This window comes from Talpa occidentalis, unplaced genomic scaffold, assembly GCF_014898055.3.
Source record: "Talpa occidentalis isolate TD23 unplaced genomic scaffold, MPIMG_talOcc4v2.1 talOcc4.6, whole genome shotgun sequence".
NCBI classification, from domain to species: domain Eukaryota; kingdom Metazoa; phylum Chordata; class Mammalia; order Eulipotyphla; family Talpidae; genus Talpa; species Talpa occidentalis.
In genome coordinates this window covers 39,193,844-39,215,834 of record NW_023604972.1, presented here as the reverse complement: position 1 = coordinate 39,215,834, position 21,991 = coordinate 39,193,844, and the positions used below count along the sequence as shown (strand labels likewise).

At 33.4% G+C, this 21,991-nt stretch overlaps 1 protein-coding gene across 1 annotated transcript in view; it reads left to right on the top strand.

Moving 5' to 3' along the window:
- LOC119260304 (transmembrane protease serine 11C-like) overlaps positions 1-21,991 on the top strand; it is a 54,238-nt gene that overhangs the window by 22,032 nt on the left and 10,215 nt on the right. Inside the window, exons 3-5 of the mRNA XM_037529290.1 lie at positions 1,518-1,632; positions 7,341-7,408; positions 11,077-11,240. Coding sequence (XP_037385187.1) covers positions 1,518-1,632; positions 7,341-7,408; positions 11,077-11,240 — 347 coding nt within the window. The remainder of the gene's footprint in view (positions 1-1,517; positions 1,633-7,340; positions 7,409-11,076; positions 11,241-21,991) is intronic.

Below are 21,991 nucleotides of genomic sequence, written 5' to 3'. Positions count from 1 at the left end.
TTAGATTATACTATTGTTATTATACTATTGTGGTTAGAAAATATGGTTGGTATAATTTCAATCTTCTCAAATTTGCTAGCATTTTCTAACATATCATATGATAGGCTTTATAATGTATCATAAGATCTAGCCTGAGAATATTCTTGTGCACTTGAGAAGAATGTGTATTTTTGCATGGAATTTTCATCTATATCTGTTTGGTTTGTTTGATATAAAGTATGGGTCAAGTCCAATATTTCCTTCTGATTTCTTGTCTGAATGATTTGTGCACTGTTGAAAGTGGGGTAATGAAATCCTCTAATATTATATTGTTGTTTATTTCTTCCTTCAGATCTAAGAGTATTTGCTTAATATACTTAGATATTATGTTGGATACATATATATTTATGGTTATTATGCCTTCTTGATAAATTGGATGAATTGACCCCATTATCATTATGCAATAGTCTTCCTTGTCTCTTATTACTTTTTTCACCTTAAAAGTTATTTTCTCTAATATAAGTATAAGCACTTAGTATGCATATTTATTATTTTCATCATCTTTGCCAATTTAATACATGAAAAGTACTAGATCATTTTACTTTGCATTTTTTTTATTATTTTTGAATGTGCAGGTAGATTTTTCCAATGAATTATCTGTAGCCACTGACATAAAAGATTTTCTCAGGATACTACAAAATGCTTTTAGTCCCTCTTTTCTCTTTTCTTTTTCTTGACTCTCCCTCCCTTCCCTTCCCTTCCCTTCCCATCCTCTTCTCTCCTCCTTCTTTCTTTCTCTCTCTCTCTCTCTCTTTCTCTCTCTCTCTCTCTCTCTCTCTCTCTCTCTCTCTCACACACACACACACACACACACACACACACACACACATTTTGTGCTTTCCCAGTCTACGGAATGGAGGGGTATTTGAGAAACATTACCAAAAAATCTTAATTTTCATTATATTTGATATAGTAAAGGAGTACAATTCACCCTAACACTCATCTTTTCCTTTGTTCAACATCTCTAAGGCTGTAGGTTTACTTTTTTTTGTTGTTCATTTTAATTAATTTTCAGTATTTAAAAGTCATGCCACATTTTACTTTCTCCTTTATTCATTTTCACTTCCTAGGTACTTCATAAATGATAAAGTCCAGTAATCCACTGATTTTCATAAATGTAATCTGTAATGATCACAAAGACTAAGAAAACTGTCTATGTTTTAATATTTCTTCTTACAGTAAAATGAAAGTCTCTAGATTACCCAAACCTGAAAGTTGACAAATTGAAATTTTACATGAAAGAACTTGGACTACATTCAGCGTGGGGTTACAGTTATAATTTAACTGGGTTACAGTTATAATTTAATAAACATCCCTCTGTCAAAGTTATTTCAATAATCACTCAGAAGCAAGACTTTTCAAATATTGTTATCTGAAATTTTATCAGAGTATTCTATTTATTCAGGTTCTTAAGAATGAAAGTAGTCACATAAAGGACAAAATGAAACTATTTTTCCTTTTCTCTCCTTTTCAGGGAGGACACCTTTCTACTATCACATCAGCTTTAAAGTCAAAAACATTGACTATGATAGCAAATATGAAAAACCATATTCACAAGAATATTTGAGCCTAAGTAAGAAGATAGAGACTTTGGTAAGTTGAAATATTTTCTGCTCATTATTCTTTTGAAATGTATGCTTCTAGAAGTGCCAGAATCCTAGCAATTATCTTCTAAATTGGAAATTATTGATACTTTCACATTATTTTCTTACCATTACCTTGGTCTAAATTAAGATAATTAACCCTTTCAGAAAGTTAGCTAGAAAACATATAAGATAAAACAAAGTGAAAAGGACACATTTTGAGAACTTCTTAGAAATGCCTGATATGTGCAAGATAGTTAATGAATATTTCTGTTATATTAATAAACTAAATGAAAAAAATGCATCCTACCTTCAATATACCTGTTTCTGTTCCTGAAACTACACAGTCCTTCAAGGAGGAGTAATACAGGATAAAGGAAAGAATGCATAGCCCAAAATAAAGATCATCTTTTAACTTAGTGTGGAGTGAATTTTTCATTTTAAATTTTAAAGTATTTAAATTTTAAATTTAATTTTAGATGTAAAGCATTTGTATAATATACCTTATTTTAAGTTATTCTTTACCTGACAAAAGATCCAATAAACACTCTTCAAAACCCGGGGAAAGAAGCTTCTTTTATCATAGATACCACCCTAGCTCAAGCAATTCTGTTGATCAAACCAAATCCTACAAAGCACAGTGGTAGCATCATTCATCTTCCATTCCTTGAGCAGATTCTTGAAAGCATCTCTAGATCCAGCTCTAACTAAAGCTTGTTGTCTTTTCATGACATTCCACTATCTCCCAGTTTCTAATAAATTAAGTCTATACAAGTCTTAGTGCATAGTTATCATTATACTAACATTATATAGAAAATGGGAAAAGAAAATTTCAGTTTAGTTCAGCTGTATGTCAAAAAAAATGACAAAGGAGTATTATAATACAATGATTAGAAATTAGACTGTAAGTCCTATTATTTATTATTTGTTTTAATTGCTTTTTTTTTACTGAAGTAATGTTGGTTTGCAACAAGATAATTTCTTTTCAAGAAGATAGGGCCTCCCCTGGTGGCGCAGGCAGTTGAGCAGAGTGCTGTGAAGCTGGCTACAGCCTCAACACACTAAGAAAGTCACCTTTTCTGCATAAATTCAAAGCAATTCATTTAAATCAGTTAATCTATATTGATTTCACAAACGAATATTCTAAAACTGTCAGTTTTATCAATTATAATATCCTCTTAGTCAGTCTACTACCAATCCTGCCCTCTTACTATAGGAAACTTTAACAGCCCTCCTTCCCAGTTTCTAACTCATCTGAACTAAAAGTCACCAGATATTTCTCATACTCTTTCATTTATATGCATCAAAGTACCTGCTTTTACATGCCTTTATGTTTTCATTTAATACAATGATGCTCTAGGTATTATAAGTATTAACAGGGACACACGTTAATAAGCACTACACTGATGATAATAGTATGTACCAGGGTTGTGAATCATGCATCTAACTAGTCATTATTATAATACTAGAGCCTACTTTTCTTCCATTTTCATTAAATAATTCTTGTGATGATTGACTCTAAAAAGAGGAAAGGAATTGTATAAAGAAAAGTTCTTTACTATGAAAAAGTTTTTTTAAGTAAAGAGATAGGCCTTCATAGGAAACCTTTCCATGTTTTAGATACATGGTTTTCTAATGAGAAATCAAGAAATCTTACATCATTTCTTAATTTTGGGGGGAAATCTTTAGTCGAGTTTCAACAGTGATCCTAAATTCAAGAATACTGTACTCTTTAATCCAAAATTTTGAAAACAAAATATGTTGTTTGTGTAGTAAATGGAAATCAGTATGTATTGTTTCCAGTCATAATTAAGAAATGTCAAGGTTTTTCAAAACATTTAATCAACATTAAAAACCTATTGTTCATATTTCAAATGACTTGAAGACAACTGACATAAACTACTGATATGTAGGTTTTCTTTTCCAGTGTTGAATAGAAAAAAATAAACATGTGTGCTGCCTCCTTTATATCCAACTTTATGGTGTATTTGTCATGTAGAGATAGCATCTTCCTGCCTCTGTGACATGTCATCCTATAATTCTTTGTAACCCAGTATAACTTAACAATAACAAAAACACTGATAAATTCATGAATGTATACATAGCTGATTTGAAAAAAAAGTTTAATATCTGAATTACTTTTATAAAAATTATTAAGAATTTCTTAAATAATTATATGCAGTTACTACACTAAAATTTGGTAGTTAGAGAGCAGGAATTCTTCAGAAAAGTGGCTCCAATTACTTTCTGTAATTCTTTTCACTCTTTCATTTAATATGGTTATTTCATTTGATCTTCAGAACATCCACTTAAGTCTAAAATTTTTCAAAGGACAATCCTTTTTCTATTAAGTGTGAAATAGCATCATATCAAAAACAAACAAACAATGTACATACCTTAATTCAATAATACTTCACATTTAAAATGTGTTGTTTACTGTAACCACCTTCATTAGTTATCTTAGCTAGATCATCTAAATAACTCGCTGCTGCTTCCATGTCAGCATGTGCTGCTTCACTTTGCACTTCTTTGTTATGGAGACAGTTTCTTTCTTTACATTTCATGAGCCAACATCTGCCAGCTTCAAACTTTTCTTCAACAGTTTCCTCACCTCTCTCAGCCTTCACAGAATTGAAGAGAGTTAGGACCTTGCCCTGAATTAGGCTTTGGTTGAAGTTTTAATCTATCCAGACCACCACAATTTTCTTCACATTAACAATAAAGCTGTTTTGCTTTCATATCATTGATATGTTCACTGGGGTAGTACTCTTAATTTCCTTCAACAACTTTTCCTTTGCATTCACAATGTGGCTGTTTTGCTCAAGACTTGCCTTTCAATGTGTCAGCTTTTTACGTGCTTTTCTCCATAAGCTTAATCACATCTAGCCTTTTATTTTAGAGTGAGGGACATGGGGTTCTTCTTTTTTCTTAAACACTTAGAAGTCATTACAGGTTTATAACTGGGCTAATTTCAACATGGATTGAGACTCAGGGAATAAGGAGGATCTAAAAGAAAGAGGATCTAAAACAAAGGACTGACAGTAGAGCGATCAGAACACATACATTTATCAATTAATTTAACTCTTATGTGGGCATACCTGTAGCACACCCCCCCAAACATTTACAATAATAACATAAAGATCAAGGATCACACATCACCATACCAGATATAATAATTATGGGAAAGTTTGAAATATTATAAGAATTACCAAAATATGACCTAGAGATACAAAGTGAGTATTTGTTGTTGGAAAAATGCCAGAGATAAACTTGCTCCATTCAGGGTTGCCACCAACCTTCAATTTGTAAAAATACAATCACTGAAAAGCACAATAAAACAATGCCTATATTATTATTTATAATTTTCAAATGAGTGAAACCATCTGGTAACTGTCTTTCACTTTCTCATTAATTTCATTTAGTATAATTATCTAAGGGCCCATCCATTTTGTCCCAATAAACACTTTCATCTTTTTTAATAGCTGGGTACTATTCCATTGAGTATACACTCCACAATTTCTTTATCCAGTCATCTGTCAATGGGTGTTTAGTCCAAGTCAACTTGGCTATTGTGAATTGATAAAGGTTATTTTAATACTGTAGAGATTATGATTTTTGCAGTTAATAAATCCATCCTGAGTCCAAAAATTTTGTTTCCATCAACATAGTCCAGAATTTCATTCTACCTTCTTTCCTAATGGTAACTTAGGAAGTATTTTGTGTATTTTTCTTTAGGAAGAAATGAGGGAATGAGGATGAAATGGAATACAAAGAATGGAATGAGGTGAAGAAGCTAGGAAAAGTAAAAATTAGGTCCATTTGATATGAAAGAGAAAGATTTGGAGTTGTAATAAGTGTATCTTTTGAATTCCATTTGAATTTCCAATCTGTCCTTCCTCATTACTGGCAAATTATTTTTGAAATCCTTGCTCAAAGCACTGCCCTGTTATCCTACATGGGTTTCTAAAACTTGGCATTGGTTTTAGGTCAAATATCTAGCAGTTATTTTCTTAGAAAGTCTTCCAATACACAAGAGTCTTAAAAATATAAATTGCGTAAGTATTACTGGATAAATTCCCATTCCACCATGTAGTTTATGGAACATCCTAGGTTTAAAGTTACTAATCACTTTAAAGATAACAGGTTTTAGTGTTATTCAAAATATTTTATAATCTTTTGAACTATTGTGATGCTTGGGAAAATAGATGTAGTCTAAAGAAGGTGAAGGAACTGAATGCCTGCACTGAAACCTGTAAGACACTGTCAAAGGAAGTAAAAGAAAACACAGAAATGGAAAGATATCCTGTGTTTATGGATTAAAAAAATAAACGTTGTTAAAAGTATGAATAAAACTATAAAATATTACTTTTTAAATAATTTATATGTTTTTTACATCATTGTTCATTTTTCTTTTTACAGTTTTTGCTTTTGTTTCTCAGGTTTAGTCCTCATAGAATTCCCACCACCAATCCACCCAGGCACCATCACCATAGTCCCTTGTGCTCTTCCCGCCCTCATTTTGATCCCTCTTCCTCCCCCTTCCCTGCAGAATGTCTCTAATTTATAGTTGTCTGCTTATTTTTGTTTTAGTTTGTTGTGTTGTATAAAACTATATCACTAAACACGAATTGTTAGTTTTTCATCTTTCAAGTCTCACTCAAATATCACCCTCTTCAAATACTGTCCCCTAATTCATAATATTAGTTTATACGATGATACATTTTGTATCATCTATCACAATCTCACTATCATATTTAGATATTTATTCCTAGACTATTTTATCCATTCGATCTCTAAGAAAGCATGTATCTAGTGATAGTTTTAGTTCAGTGAATATTTATTGAAAAATTAAGACATCCCAATTGCTTTGTAGCAAAAGGAAGAATATAAATGAAATCTGCAATTCCAACAAGTCATTGTTTTGAAAGGCCTATCTATTGTCAAAGCAAAAACCATGGGGTTTTGTCCAATATAATTTGTCATGTGATCCTCTGTAAAATCCTATTCTGGAGAATCATCCATTAGGGTAAAGTAAGGAGCAGTTGAGAAAATAATTCTTATATAAAATTTCTCTGGTATCCCATTTTGAACCTGTCAATATCATACAATTGAAAGAACAAGGGAAACGGTTTGGAGCTCAGAGATAAAAGGGAATTGATATGGGTACAAAAAAAAATCAACACCTCCTCCTTATGGGGTATATATGTTAGACTTTATGATATTGATGTTCAATAAAAGCCTGAACATGGAAGACAAACTAAGTCAGTTGGCCCTTTGAATTCACCTGCCTTATCATGCTACTGTTAGGAAGGAAATGTCTGTGTGACAAATTGCCACAAAAATATCACTGCCATTTAATTTTTTGGTTTAAAGGAATCGTGTGAATGAATTGATCCATCATAAAGATGTTTTTCAAAAAGACACAAGTTTAATATGTTGTATCATTTTCTTAAATGAGTTTTATAGTGTTCTATATATATGTTATAGTTTTTTTTTTTTTTACAATCTGTATTTGATGATATTAAGGAATTATTTCATTCCTGGGATGTGGGCAGATGTAAACTAAAATGGATTTGCCATTTATTGATAACTGGTGAAACTGAATGATGAATACATGGGGTTCGTTATACTATTTTTGCTTTTGTGTCAATTTGAAGTTCTCCACAATGAAAATTTAAAAGGAAAAAAGAAGTCATTATCTCTTTTATGTTTTAACAGATAAATGAAACATTTCATGGCTCCAAACTAAGAAAACAGTATGTCCGCTCTCATGTTGTGCAAGTAAGGTAGGTAAATAGCCTGAGAAGCTGTTTTTATCTGTCAGCTTTATGTCTCACACTCAACCGAATATCTTTGTAATGCCTACAATTAAAAGGATAAAATAAATTTGAATTAGGGGTTTCAAAACCACTTTCAAAAATGAAAGAAGATATTCAAGGTCTGTTGGGAAATTATTAAACCACAACCAAGAATTGACTGATTACATCAGGTGAAAGGGCACAAAAATCAAAAAAGCAAATCTAAAAGCAGGTGATCATTTCAACATAAGAAAACAATGGGTAAGAGAGAGACATATCCAGAATGTCTTAACCAGGAGTGTCAAACTAGTAACTAATGGGCCAAATCTGCCTTAGAGTTGTGGAATGAAGGTAAAAGTTTGGAGATTTCACATAAAAGACAGAATTTTCAGAATGGTTTGGAAAATAAAAGATCTGATAACACTAACAGGCTGAAACTGATGCTGTTCAATTTGTAACAGCCCCAAATAGTCACACAATATATACATATGTATATACTCCAACCAGCTTCACCTTTTACCTTACCTTTCTGGTCCCAATAGAAATCCAATTCTATAGCTGTTGTCTAGTAAAGAAGTTGTTTTTTCCAACACTGGTGAGGAACAGGAGAGCAGAGCACGATATTTAAAAAATCAAAACCACAAGCACAAATAGAGCAGTTAATATGCATTGGAATCTACCTGTGTCTAAAATTGCAACTTGTGCTATTTTATTTTCTTGGTTTATTTCTAAATAATCCATGTCCCAGAGAATGTCATTTGAATCGAGTAGTTACCCTGATAACAACCCTGAAATGTCTGTATATATTAGTTTTCCACTTTACAATGAGGAAATTGAAGCAAAGATAGGTTAAGTGACTTGCAGGGTCACAAATTTAAAAAATAACAAATCTGTAGTTTCAAAGCAAGCAATCTTTTTGTTCAAAGATTTTATTTATTTTTGTGCAGTTGAAGAACAGGGGTACAGTCAGAGGTATGTTTGTGGGGGTGAGAGGATTCACCAGAGAGAGTGGGGAGCAGAATAGGAAGCTCTACTACAATACACTACTAAGGGGAGCGGAGGCAAAAGAGGAGAAGTCTTAAGGCAAAACAGGAGAGGTCTGCTGGGCCATGTGGGTTAGCTTCCTGGACAGAGATCGAACTCAAGCCTTCATCGTGGTAGTAGCACTGAGACTTAACCACAAGGCCACCAGGGAGATTCCAGAAGTCAAGCAATCTTATATGGATTGTTGCATCAATTTGTCTAATCTCCAGTGATTATTTTAACTATACTCCACTACAATCCTTTCTCCACACAGCAATCAAAGTGAATTGGAAGAGCACATCATTCATCTGCATGAGTCACCTTAGCAATTTCCCACAAACTCCAATCTCCACATAGTCCCTACAACTCTGACTGACCTGGCCTGACTCATTGACCTCATCTCATACCATGTTTCTCCCTCATGATTTTAAATCCTTACTAACCCATTACTATTCTTCCAATAAGCATGCCAAAATTGTTCCTACCACACTGTCAAAACACAAATTGCACCAAATTTAAGCATACAAAAAGACTTTATGCAAGGTTGTTGCAATAATGGAGAAAGGTGAGAACGAAGTCCTAATTCCCTTGAAGTGAAGGATAATTTCATATTTAAAGGCTGAAGTGAGAGGGAGATCTTATTCTCTCTGTGTTTTCCAATTGGTTTTGCCCAAAGAAAGATAAACTTCTTGTATCTTTATGATCAGATGGAGCAGGGTAACCACCACGGTTAAACTTCCACTCTCACATGGAAACTGTGAGATAAGGTACTATCTCCTCTGATTGACATTCAAAGACATTGCTTTCAGATTCTTAAAGAAGACATTTTTGGAGTTACAAAACTGGAAAAGGCCTTTAAGATTTTCAAATATTTCAGAGGGCAGTGAAAAAGTTTACAAGTTTTTTAAAGTAAATTTTCTAAAAACAAAAAAAAAGGGGGGTGTGGGTTATCAGAGATCTAGAGCCAGAAAGAAGACTACTAGACACTTAACAGAACTAAGGGAATGTTAAGGTTTCTTCATAGCACTTATTTTAAAGATTATTTTATTTCTTTGTTTCCTTGTTTATTTGTCTCACCTACTGACATGAAGGCAGGGACCTTTGGTCTAATATGTTAAAATAACTCCGTACCTAAAGCTCTGTCAGATATATTTCCTGAACTAATACATATTTGTTAAATGAATGAATAAATCAATCAACAAATAGAAAGTTCAGCAATGGAAAGGAAAACTACCTGTAGCAAAAAATTACTGATATTTGTCATACAAAACTAAATATTATTTTAAAGTGAAGAAAAGGTAAAATTCAAGTAACTGTCGAGTCATGTTTTCAGTGAAAGAGATCATATGACTTGAATGATGTCAGATTAAGAAGTCATCTGTCTATATTTAGTTTGGTTTTAATTCATTATTTGACCAAAGAGAAAAGTTCAGAGTAACATCGATGGTTTGACAAAATATTTAAAATAAACAGAGTAATATGATATGTCCTTGTCTGCTCCATAATGAACAGAGGGCTTATCCCTACAGATCAGATAAGAAAAAGTTAACATTGCATAAAGGCAGCTGTGGTGAAAATGCTAAAAAATTGACATGTAATTACTAAAGGCTTAATACTTTAAAAAGCAATAAAAATAATACATTTACAGCACTCAAAGGAAGATCATGTATAGCATTCATCCTAAAACATAAAGTAATAAGGGGTGACATAGAAATTAGCTAGTCCATTTACTTGGAATTATCCTGGGAAAAAATATTGAAATAATAAGGATTTTTAATCACTTAGAAAATCTTGGATCTTGGCCATGGTTACTGTTTTTTGTTCATGCGTATATAAAGGTTTTAAAGTGGAAACTTCTGGGGTTGTTCTTGAGTTACTTAGAGCTCTGGGATTGTTGTGGATTTCCAAATGCACAAATGTAGAGAAATGCCTAGGAATAGATGAGGAGAAATGGAAACAAAAAATGCAACCGAATAGACTTTCCATCAAGTTAGTAGTAATTTACTTTTAAAATTTCTGACTTTACATTTGCATCTTCAAGCCCAAATTACAAATAACTTCAGTCTAGCATTTTTGTTCAGTCATGATTTCCAAAAGGTAAGAGAGAAATGACACATTTTTGCAAATTAAACATCCACTGAAAAAAAGAAAAAAGCAGTGATAATTCTATAATCTTATCTGTTAGATTTCATTTTGCTTTTTGCTACTGGCTATTCCTACAGAGTCCATAGTGGATGTATAATGCATAGATACATTTATATTAACAGTAATTTTTATATAGCACTTAGCTTTTTCAAAATACCTTCATGCCCATTATCTTATATGATGTTTACAATAACCTAATAATATTATTATCCCATTATAGAGATGAGAAAAACATAAGCACAGAGAATGCCAACAGCATGCTATAATCAAGAAGTTGCCAAATGATGAATCCAAAACACTATTCAGTGCTCCTGCTTCTAAGTCACTCTGTTTACTGTTCACCATATCCATAGAATGTCAATCCCACTTCCTTGAGAGGAACTGAAATAGTTCTCAGATCTGCTTTAAAAAAGTTAGCATGACCACTAAGAGTGATAAAGGCTCCATAAAAAAAAAGCATAATTTATTTTTCTGTTTCTGTTCTACAGCCGCGCCAAGGGGAAAGTAATAATTCACTCTGTGCTGAAGTTCAAATCCTATTATAAAAATAATGCAGCAAAGTTCTGGGATAAGATACAAACCATTTTATATCAGAAGATAAAGGGTGAAACTGGGACTTTAAATATAGATTCTTCTTCTTTCAGATTTTCAGGTAAGCCTTTTTATATATGCTATAAAAAGATTTACATCTTTTATTTTTGTGTTTGGTTCTGCAAGTGAAAACTGCACTTCTCCCTTAAAATACCATTTCATATGCAATGATAATTGCTGTTAATGAAGGTTAAAGTAATCAGGGTTCATGTTTATCAATTTCTTGGGTATATTATTTATGTATCCATGGAATTAAACCATATTGGTGATTTTTTCTTTTTTTAAGTAAATAATGTCCCAAATAACATTTCTTAGTAAAGTACCATTAAACATAAACTCTTATGGTTTGTTCTGTGGTTCATGATTCTCTCAATTCCTCTGGGTGTCTCAAGAATCTAGACCTAAATTCCAGAATTAGGTTTAAACCTCTTTAATAGCAATAGCATTACTTTTTCTTTTTTGAGATTTATTTTTTATTTATTTATGCATGCAAGAACTGGGGTATAGGCCAGAGGGGGCAGGTGATGGTGAGGGGATTCACCATAGACAGAGCGGGGAGCAGAACAGGCAGATATACTGAAATACACTGCTCAGGGGAGCAGCCAGGGAGACAGGAGAGGTCTGCTACACCAGATGTGGTTAGCTCCCTAGCCTGGATCAAACTCATGCCAGAGTGACTGGAGATGGCTTGATAGCCCTGAGACTTTAACCCCCATGCCACCAGGGAAGTCCCCATTACTTTTTCTTGATGGCCCTTTAATGGATCTTGTCTCTTGCAATCATATATACAAAATAAATTCCTTATTTTGGTTGCCTAACAGCACTGAGAGCAATTTCCTCTAAAATAGGGATAGCTCTCCCTTCTTTCCCAGGATCTAAAGTGTCTCTCTGATAACAGTACAGCCAACACCTGGCACAGCTAAGCTAGGCTATCAGTTCTCTGCTACAACAGTTTTAACCAAGGGCATAAAAGTATCACTACCCCTGCAGGAAGGACTAAAAGGATTAAATACTTGTGAGGAAAAAAAATTCTAGGCCACGTGTTCACTTGCATGGAACATCAAAAGGATCAAAAAACAAACCTTGAACATGCTTCTCCTGCATAAGAGGCCATTATGTTGTTGAAATGTGACTCCCTTTGGTTTACTAGCTACTTTCTTTCAGAACTTTCCTTCTCACACAATTTACCCTATGTGTGACTTTGAAAGAACACAGAGAAGCAAAGCAACTCTCCAGTTTATTGTTGACACCAAAGATAGGTTTTTGGAAATTCATCTACTAAAAAAAATGTGCTAACATGTAAAGACATAGCATTATGTTCCAAGTATTCTCCAAAAATTTAAGAATATTACTTAGGATCCCAAGAAACAAGATTTTCTAGGAATCTTTTCCAGATTTTTCTTGGTTGTTTTGTTTATTATAATGATCTTCTAAAATTTTATGAAGATCAGTGACTTTTAAGGATGTCATGTTTGAAGTACAGATGGTGCTTTGGTATTGTTTTAACCTCTCCCTGTTGTTTAGTAACTCCCTCCCCCCACCCCCTTCTTTATCTTTCATCACAAGTTAGATACTGCATGAAGCTGCCTGACAGTTCATAGGTGCAGGATCAAACCCAGATGCCCACAGGCCCAAAGCAACAATGAAACGAGTTAACACAAAGTTCACAAAACAGCCCTCACAGAGAGGAATTGTGAATATTCATTGTTCACCACATAAATAAGTCTCTGATTTAGGGATCTATGAAAAGTTTATTTAAGTAGTTAACCTTGCTGTCATAACATCTTTATTGAATAGTCTGACCTTTTTATGTTGTTTAGTTATTTGGTTATTTAGAGCTTGGTCCTAAGTATGTCAAGGCTTTGGATTTCATATTCATAAAAGCCTCTTAACATAGAAAGAAAAGTGACCATTTCGTACAGTTGTGACTTTAGACATCAATTATCAGTGGTTTTAGTTACAATGAATGATTAGATACAGCACCAATGTCCCCAAGTTACTAAGCCTAGAAAAACGGGATTATGCTAAATAAAATAAGGCAGGAGAAAGAAAAATGTATGATCTTGTTCATATGTGGAATACAGTCTGACAAAAAGTCAGAAAAACACAAACTCTAGAAATGAGAGGGAGCACAATGGATTATGGTAGAAGACTACAGGTGCCTGGCGGTGGGTATAGTGTGGTAACATACATTGAAGAGGAAGGTTCTATATTTCTGAATCATATACAGTGTTGTAAACTACTGTTACCCTATTTAAACATATTACTCATAATAATAATCATTAAGATCCATAACAATAATACGTAACTTCATTTTCTACTCACTGAATTCCTGAATTCCATGAAAGATAACAATAACAATGCTATTAACTTACAAGGTACTAACAAAATTAGTATTTTTGCAGTACATACTTCAGTGAAAGATCGATGTTTTCTCTACCAATTCTACACTCACTAGATGAGAAGATCTTCAAATTGACTAGTTAATATAAAGTATAAAACCTAGAAAAACCACTGAGAGTATGGTGTTTCCCTGTTCAAAAGAGAACTGTTTCCTAAAAAAATCTCTCAGAAAGAGATCACTTAGTCTAATACTGCTGACATCCTTGGGGAAAGTTTTTATATATTCCCAAAATTCATAATAAATTATGCCTAAACAACTCCTTTAAGTTCAAGTTAGTTAACACAATTTTGCTTTATTATTTTATGATTGTTAACATGATTCCATTAATTTATTTTATAGCTTAACTATCAAAACTGAACATAATCTGATACTTAAGTGTTTATGTAATTCAAAATTTAATGCAGAAACAAAAGAACGAAGGAAGGGAGAGAGAAAAGGAAGGGAAGAAAGAGGAGAAGAGAGAGAGAGAGAGGAAAAGAGACAAAGAAAGGAAACTTCTCCTGGAAATTCTGGAAGGAAAATTTCAAATCAGTTCTTGTGTAAACAGATATGTGCCTCATAAGCTAAAGTGAACATTTTAAATAGGATGTCTTATAAAATCGAATGCTCATAAACTTAATGAACATATTTAAGGTATTGCTGTAATTTGTTTTTAAAAACTAATGATTATTTAATGCCTTGTATATACTGGTACACTTAACCTAATGAATTGAGTAGGTATGAAAAATATTTTTAAAACTTATACTAATATGTGATTGCTTAAAATAAAAACTCAAATTATATAGAAAGAATAGAAAGAATAATACTATACATGAGGATGATGGGCCTGACCCGCAACTAAGAGGGTTTTTTTTTAATTATTTATTTTCTTACATCATTGTTAATTTTACAGTATTTGATTTCTCCCCCACCACCATACAACACATGATCCATCACCACAGTTCCTTGTGCTCTTCCCTCCCCTGTTTTGACCCAGAGTTTTAAAAGAATAACCCTCTGACTAGCACTCATTTATGAGCAGCTGACCAATATCGGATGGATTATGTTAATATAACACACCTTTTCATGCCACTGGGCCATGACACATTGCATCGCTTTGTTTGTACCGTGCTTTAAACAACCAAACTACCCAATCACTTTCTGATAAATTCTGGAGGACATTTTTTAAAAGGATACTATTGATTATGTGTCCTTACTTAACCAAGAAGCAATCTTCAGCTCTATCAACATGTTTTATGAGCAAAATATTTCCTGAAATAGCCTAAGGAGTATAAGATGAGCATTGACAATTCCTTAGAAATAAGTCTTTCTAAATAGGTAATTTCAAAATATAGTTTATATTTTATCTTTTTAACAAATATGAAGACTTGCAGTACTCACTTTGGCAGTGCATATATTAACTATAAGGCTTCCTTAAAATTACCTTTTTAAAAAAATCTTTCTCAAATTTACCATGTATATTTCTGACATTTCTGTGGACATCATCAAAATACAGTAGACATATTAATGATCAGGGCACTTAGAGTTATTGGCGTCATCACCAAATGACCCCACTACTTGAGTTTTTGAACTCTCGTATTTTCTTTCTTTGTCATATTTGATTTTAAGCATAGTTCTTGCTGTTATTTCTATTTTCTTTGTGGCCTTTCTTCTGTCTTCTTCCAATTCACTTGAATATTTTGTAGTAACTTACATACAAAAATTAGAATAAGGGTGTGTTGGGCATCCTCATACATCATATGAACTTTAGTGCATTGATATTATGATACATATTCGGGCTCCTTAGACAATCTTGTCTTCTGATTCTTGACTTTATTATTGGAAATTTTGCCAAGGCTTCTGGAAAGATGTGGAGCACTGTTTCTGCTGATATTCCAAAATATCTATCAATAAATTCAGGAATTTACTTAAAATAATATTTCTTTTAAGTATTTTTCAAATGAAACTTTGAGCTTAAAGCCAAAATATATATATTATTGAATAAATCAGCTATGTATTAGATGCTTTCCAGCTACTCTAAGAGATTTAAATATCAATGGTTATTGCACTAAAGGACCCATTGTCAACAGGACACACAACATGTTTCCACAAAAATATCCAAAATCTAAGAGTGACTTTACCAAACTATCATTCTTATTTTCTAATCTCTGTAAGAGGAAAAGCCATAATAACTTTATAAAAGTCACTTTTGATAGTCAGAAACTAATTTTAAACAATTCATACTAGAACAATCCATCTTGTGAACTCCACTTAGTTCAGTTAATTGCCTGGACTACTAAAAGATCCTTCAGGAGTGACTCAGTTCTAGACGCAGAAAAGACTCTGAGACTCCAGACCTAAATAGGTAGATTAATAGTAGATCAAAAGACCTCCCCGGTGGCGCAGCGGTTGAGCGCTGGGTTGCGAAGCTGCCCATGGCCTCTGCAGTGCTGGTTCAATCCCCGGCTGCTCCCGGCCACCGGAGGAGGGTCCCACATGGCGCGCAGACCTCTCCTGCTGCCCGCTGCTCCCCTCAGCAGTGTACTTCGGTCCTTCTGCCTGCTCTGCTCTCCCCTCTAGCTCTGGTGAATTCTCTCACCCTCCCGCGCTTCTGACTGTACCCAGTGCATGTATGAACAAAAAACAAACAAACAAACAAATAAATAAATAATAAAAAAAACATGCCTCTCTAAAAAAAAAAAAAAAAATTAAAAAAAAAATAGTAGATCAAAACACAATTGACTTTATTCAATGGAGTTCTAAATTCAACTTGCCAATTTATTTATTTTTTGTGTGCCTTTGTACTTTACCAAGAAAAGAACATATACACGACAACTTTAATGTAAAATGAGCGAGAAATAGACATTTGTACTAAGGTTGAGATTTCCAGGATTGTTTGTTACTGCAGCAAAAGATTACTAAATTAGATACTATGTGGAATGTAATAGAACAGAAAACAAATTTCTAGAGCTAGACCTCTACTTTTTGTCAACTTGCAATTTAGATCCAGTATTTTGAATTTTTGCCATTAGCATAACATCTTTTCCTTGACACTATTTGACTGAATTGACAATCTGCTTGGATTTTGATGAATTCTCAATTATACTTCATCATGACCTTTCAAACTGTGAACTACTACCCTGGTAACAGAATAAAAATACAAGCTGCCAACTGGGAGAAAATATTTGCACACCATATATTACAGAACTGCTACCTAGAATACGTAAAGAACACTCTTAATGCAGTGAAAAAAAATGAGTGATTCAATTTGAATTGGGTAAAATATGTCAAGAGATATGTGACAAAAAATATGCATTTACAAGCACATAAACAGAGGTTGACTAACATTAGTAACTGGAGGGATACCATGAGATGTTCTTACATATTTACAAGCAAGTTTTACGTCTATGAAAATTTAAAGTGATGAGTTTTGTGCTGGCAAGGTTATGGAGAAACTGAATCACTCATCCAGGGCTTGTGGTAATGTGAATTGGTACATTCACTCTGAAAACAGTTTGGTAATTTCTTTAAAAAATAAACATACTACCACCATGCAATCCAGCTATTCCATTCCTAGGTATTATCCCAGACAATGACTTGTGTTCAAACAAACAAAAAAGACATATACCTCAGTGTTTACAGTATCTTTATTCCTAATCACCCAAAACTGAAAACAAACAGACATCCTTCAAGTAAATGGTTAAATAAACTCAGGCTCAGCATACCATGGAATACTACTCAACAATAAAAACAACTTGGATGGATCTCTAGAGAATCACATTGGGCGAAAGAAACCAATCCAAAAACTTATATATTGTATGATTTTATTTATATGAATTTATGACATTTTTGAAATAACAAAATTATAGAAAGGGAAAGCAATTAATTGTTGCTACAGATTAAGGATGAAGTAATACAGCAGGAAGCAGATGTAGCTAAAACTGAACAACATGATGAATACTTATGGTTATGGAAATGTTCTATATTTGAACAACATCAATGTCAATCTGATATTGTACTGTAGTTGAAAGATATTACCTTTATAACACATTTGCAAGATATTATCTTTCAAAGAAATTGGATAAAGGGTACATAAATATTATTTACAACAATTACATCTGAATCTACTATCATCTCATAATAAAATATTGGATTTTTAAAAATTATTTTATAAAAACTTACACAAAAAAACTTCTTGCAGTTAGATCTTAGATTTATTTGAATTTGTCTCCTTATCTCTCATATTACTAGATTTATGAGTTACTATCATATCAAACATTATTTAAATAAGTTATAGTGTGAATTTTTTAAATGTCTTTGGGAAATTTGGAAATCATTTTAAGCTGAAAAGCTAGCAGTATGAAACTACTCCTACTAAAATATGATATCTTCTCTTCCATTCCAGTGGTCTGAAATCTTTCTGAAATCTTATTCAAAAAGACATAGTGAAAATGTGAAAGCACTGAAGTTCTCAGGAAAAAACACTGATTTCTTTAATATTAGTTATCACATATGACTGTTTCTTTCCTGTTTCTATTAATGAAATAAACATTAAATAGCTAAAAGTGTCATAGACTAAATGTCAGTTTTAATTTTTTCCCTTTCAAGTGATTTCTGTTTCTCATAAGATATGCATCCAGGAACTTTTATTAAATCTCATGATGTGGTATGGGGGAAAATCAATAGGGGACAAGTCAAGAATAGGCATACAAAATATTAACAGCTCTTTGAAAAAAATAAAGAAGGACACATTTTTATTAACTCTGTTAATTCAGGTGAGGAAGAAATTTAAAGATTTCAGAAATGTTTTCCAAGTCGGTTTTTCCATTCTTTATGCCCTTTACCTTCTTTGTCTTTTATGTAGGATTTCCAAATAAATACACTAGAGCCTTATATGTTCCGAAATAGAAAAAAAAATAGTTGTGGTTTGTGTTTAATGACAGCTTACTAGTGTAACTTCAAGAACCATGTAATTGCTATGGATTTACTCATAAGTGTTGCATAAAACAAGTCTATAAATTCTGTTATGGTTGTAATTGGCTCTATTAACCATTATCTGAATGTTTTTATTTTTCTGCATTTTGTCAAATATGTATAAATTACAGAAGAAATATCTTTTTTACTATAAGAAAAAAACATTTAAAACAAGCAATCTTAAGTAAATTGCAAAGAAAAACTAAATTTATTCGAATGAACAAGTGAATTTTACTAGATGATGGTAACTTTGAGACAAATACTATATGCAAGTTGGCAAGGGGATATAAAGCTAAGGAATTATCTAAGGAAAGGGTACTGGGCCTCCCCGGTGGCGCAGCGGTTGAGCGCTGGGCTGCGAAGCTGCCCGCAGCCTCTACAGTGCCAGTTCAGTTCGATCCCCGGCCCCTGGAGAGGGTCCCACATGGCGCGCATACCTCTCCGTGCCCACTGCCCGGCTCAGCAGTGTATTTCTTTTTTTTTTTTTTTAAAGAGAGGCATGTATTTTTATTTATTTATTTATGTATTTATTTGTTTGTTTGTACATGCACTGGGTACAGTCAGAAGCGCGGGAGGGTGAGAGAATTCACCAGAGCCAGAGCGGGGAGCAGAGCAGGCAGAAGGACCGAAGTACACTGCTGAGGGGAGCAGCGGGCGGCAGGAGAGGTCTGCGCGCCATGTGGACCCTCCTCCAGTGGCCGGGGAGCAGCCGGGGATCGAACCGGCGCCGCAAAGTCCGCAGGCAGCTTCGCAACCCAGCGCTCAACCGCTGCGCCACCAGGGAGGCCCTCAGCAGTGTATTTCGGTCCTGCTCCCCGCTCTGGTTCCGGTGAATTCTCTTACCCTCCCGCGCTTCTGACTGTACCCAGTGCTTGTATAAATAAATAAATCTTTAAAAAGGAAAAAAAGAACACAGAAACATCAATTCCAAAGAGCACCTGCACCCCTATGTTTATAGCAGCACTGTTTACAATAGCTAAGCTTTGGAAACAACCCAAATGCCCAAAAATAGATGACTGGATCAAGAAGATGTGGTACATATACACTATGGAATATTACTCAGCAATCAAAAAAGATAAACACATGCAATTTGCAGCAACATGGATGGCGCTGGAAGGGATCATGCTCTGCAAAATAAGCCAGAAAGAAAAAGAAAAATACCAGATGGTCTCACTCATAGCAGGAATCTAGAAAATTTAAATAAGGGACCAGGAAAAAGAATAAGTATAAGAAAGTGAAAATCAAAATCAACAAACAACTATGAAACAGAGACATTTTATGGGGGGTGGGGGCGGGGAGAGGAGGGATTGGGGTCAGAATGGGGGGGGTTGCAATTGTATGGGGAATATAAAAATAAAATTTATTTTTAAAAAAATTTAAATAAAAATAAAAAGGAAAAAAAGAGAAAGGATACTTAGAGATACTACCTCATAAGATGGGTCTTAAAGAAAGCAATAGGCATAAATTGAAAGGATTCTACTTCTCCACCACTGCACTCCAAATTTATTAAGGACAGAGTCCGTGTTTGTTATTTGATTCCTGGCCCGTGGGAGAAACATCATTGCTGGGACATCAAAATACAGACCCTAACAATGTGTACAGATACCTGGGAGACCCAACTAGAAACTTTCCTAACTGGAAGTACTAATCCTAAATATTAATTACCTATCCAATATGTGTCCTCAAAAGAACCTCTTAGAAATACATGGATGATATTTCAAATGCACAAGACAGATATTATTGCTTACATTGTCCACTGCTTACTGTATCAGCTTAACAGCCTAAATATATTCCTTGTGGAATGCCTGTCTTCTCATCATAACAGTGAACTTTTGTACTACTTCCAAAGCTTAAAATCCACAATGGACTATGATGAAGGTCTATAGGTGTCTTTGTGATGGGTGTAATTCTCCCGAAAGGGTAGAACCTATATCTCTAAACTATATACAATGATGTAACCTAATGTTACATCAGTAAAAGAGATTTTTCTAAAATCAACAAGGACTAAGACACAGAAGAAGCATATGCAATATCCAAATAAAAATAGATACTTATTTTTTTTATAATTCTTAAAATCTGCATAGAGGCAAAAAAAAAATGAAACATAGTTCTACCTTAAAAGCTACCACCTACAGATTCAACCGGCTATTAATTAAATCATAAAGATTTAAGTTATTAAATCATAATAAAATTCCTTTTTAAATTTTACCTGTAGAGTCAAATTGGCAAACATAGTAAAGATATATTATGTATAAAACTTATGTATGTCACTAACGAATAATAAATGATATGTAATGTCTAACCACAGATGTAATTTTCAGTATAATTAAAAACAAAGAAAAGCATTTATTGAAGTTAAATATGCAGTCAGGTGACTAATCAAAATCTGCAGTAAGAGAAGGATCCAGATTTTGTTCAACCACAATCCAGGTGCATGTTGTTTCTTTGTCTTTTAATGCAGAGCAACCATATTAATGTTCCAGAGTGCAATCCAGAGTGAATGAATTTACATGGTAGAATATGATCATTTGTGTGTCATGACAATTTTATAGTAGTTACCATGTCACTTATAGTTTTAAGGTTTTCAGAAATCTACCACATGAACTTTTTAAAATATTTAATTAAATACGTTCCATAAGAGAATTCAGTTGAACTCCTCTATATTTTTAATGCTAGAACCGTAGAAAAAAATTTCTGTAGTAGCATTAATCAACTAATTTAACATTTGAACTCAGGAAAAGTAATACATTCACCTGAATAGAATTAAAATATGTGGTCCTTGTGAATTTTATACATTTTTTTGTAATATTATTTCTTATATTTTAGAATCATGCAGCTTATTTTTTCATTAGTATTATTATGTTACAGACTTTCTTCAAGGAATACAATATTCACTGTCTAATATGCTTTTAGGGAGTCCTTTTATTACCTGGGTCTCTACTTATATTTACTTCCTAACCCCAGAAAAACACCAAATATGAAACAGTGGTCATGGATCTGCAACACTATAGCTCTAAAGCCCACAAATAGAGCATCTAACATCCTAACTAATCTAATCTTCAACCGTGAGTGAAATATGTCTATTTTGTCCCCAGTAAAATTAATTTGTTCCCTCCTTCCCAAAAGAATGTTTGTCATCAGCTATTCTTATTCCTTATCACCCATCTATGCTAAGCGATCTTTTTTGGTGCATCCAATTGCCTGTGCATAGATGTGCCATAGCACTCATTACATTATATTGAATTATTTACTTGGTCTTTGATCTCCTCCACTAACTCCAAGTTCATTGAGGGCAAGGTCCATATTTATTCTTATTTATTACCGGTTCCAAAAAAAGACCCATTCAGATTTACTAATCTGTTTTTAAAAACTGCTTTATCAAATTATACTTTGATAGAATCTGTTTCTTAGCAGGGGCAATGCCATTGTCTTTTGTCACTTCCTTTATATGGTAT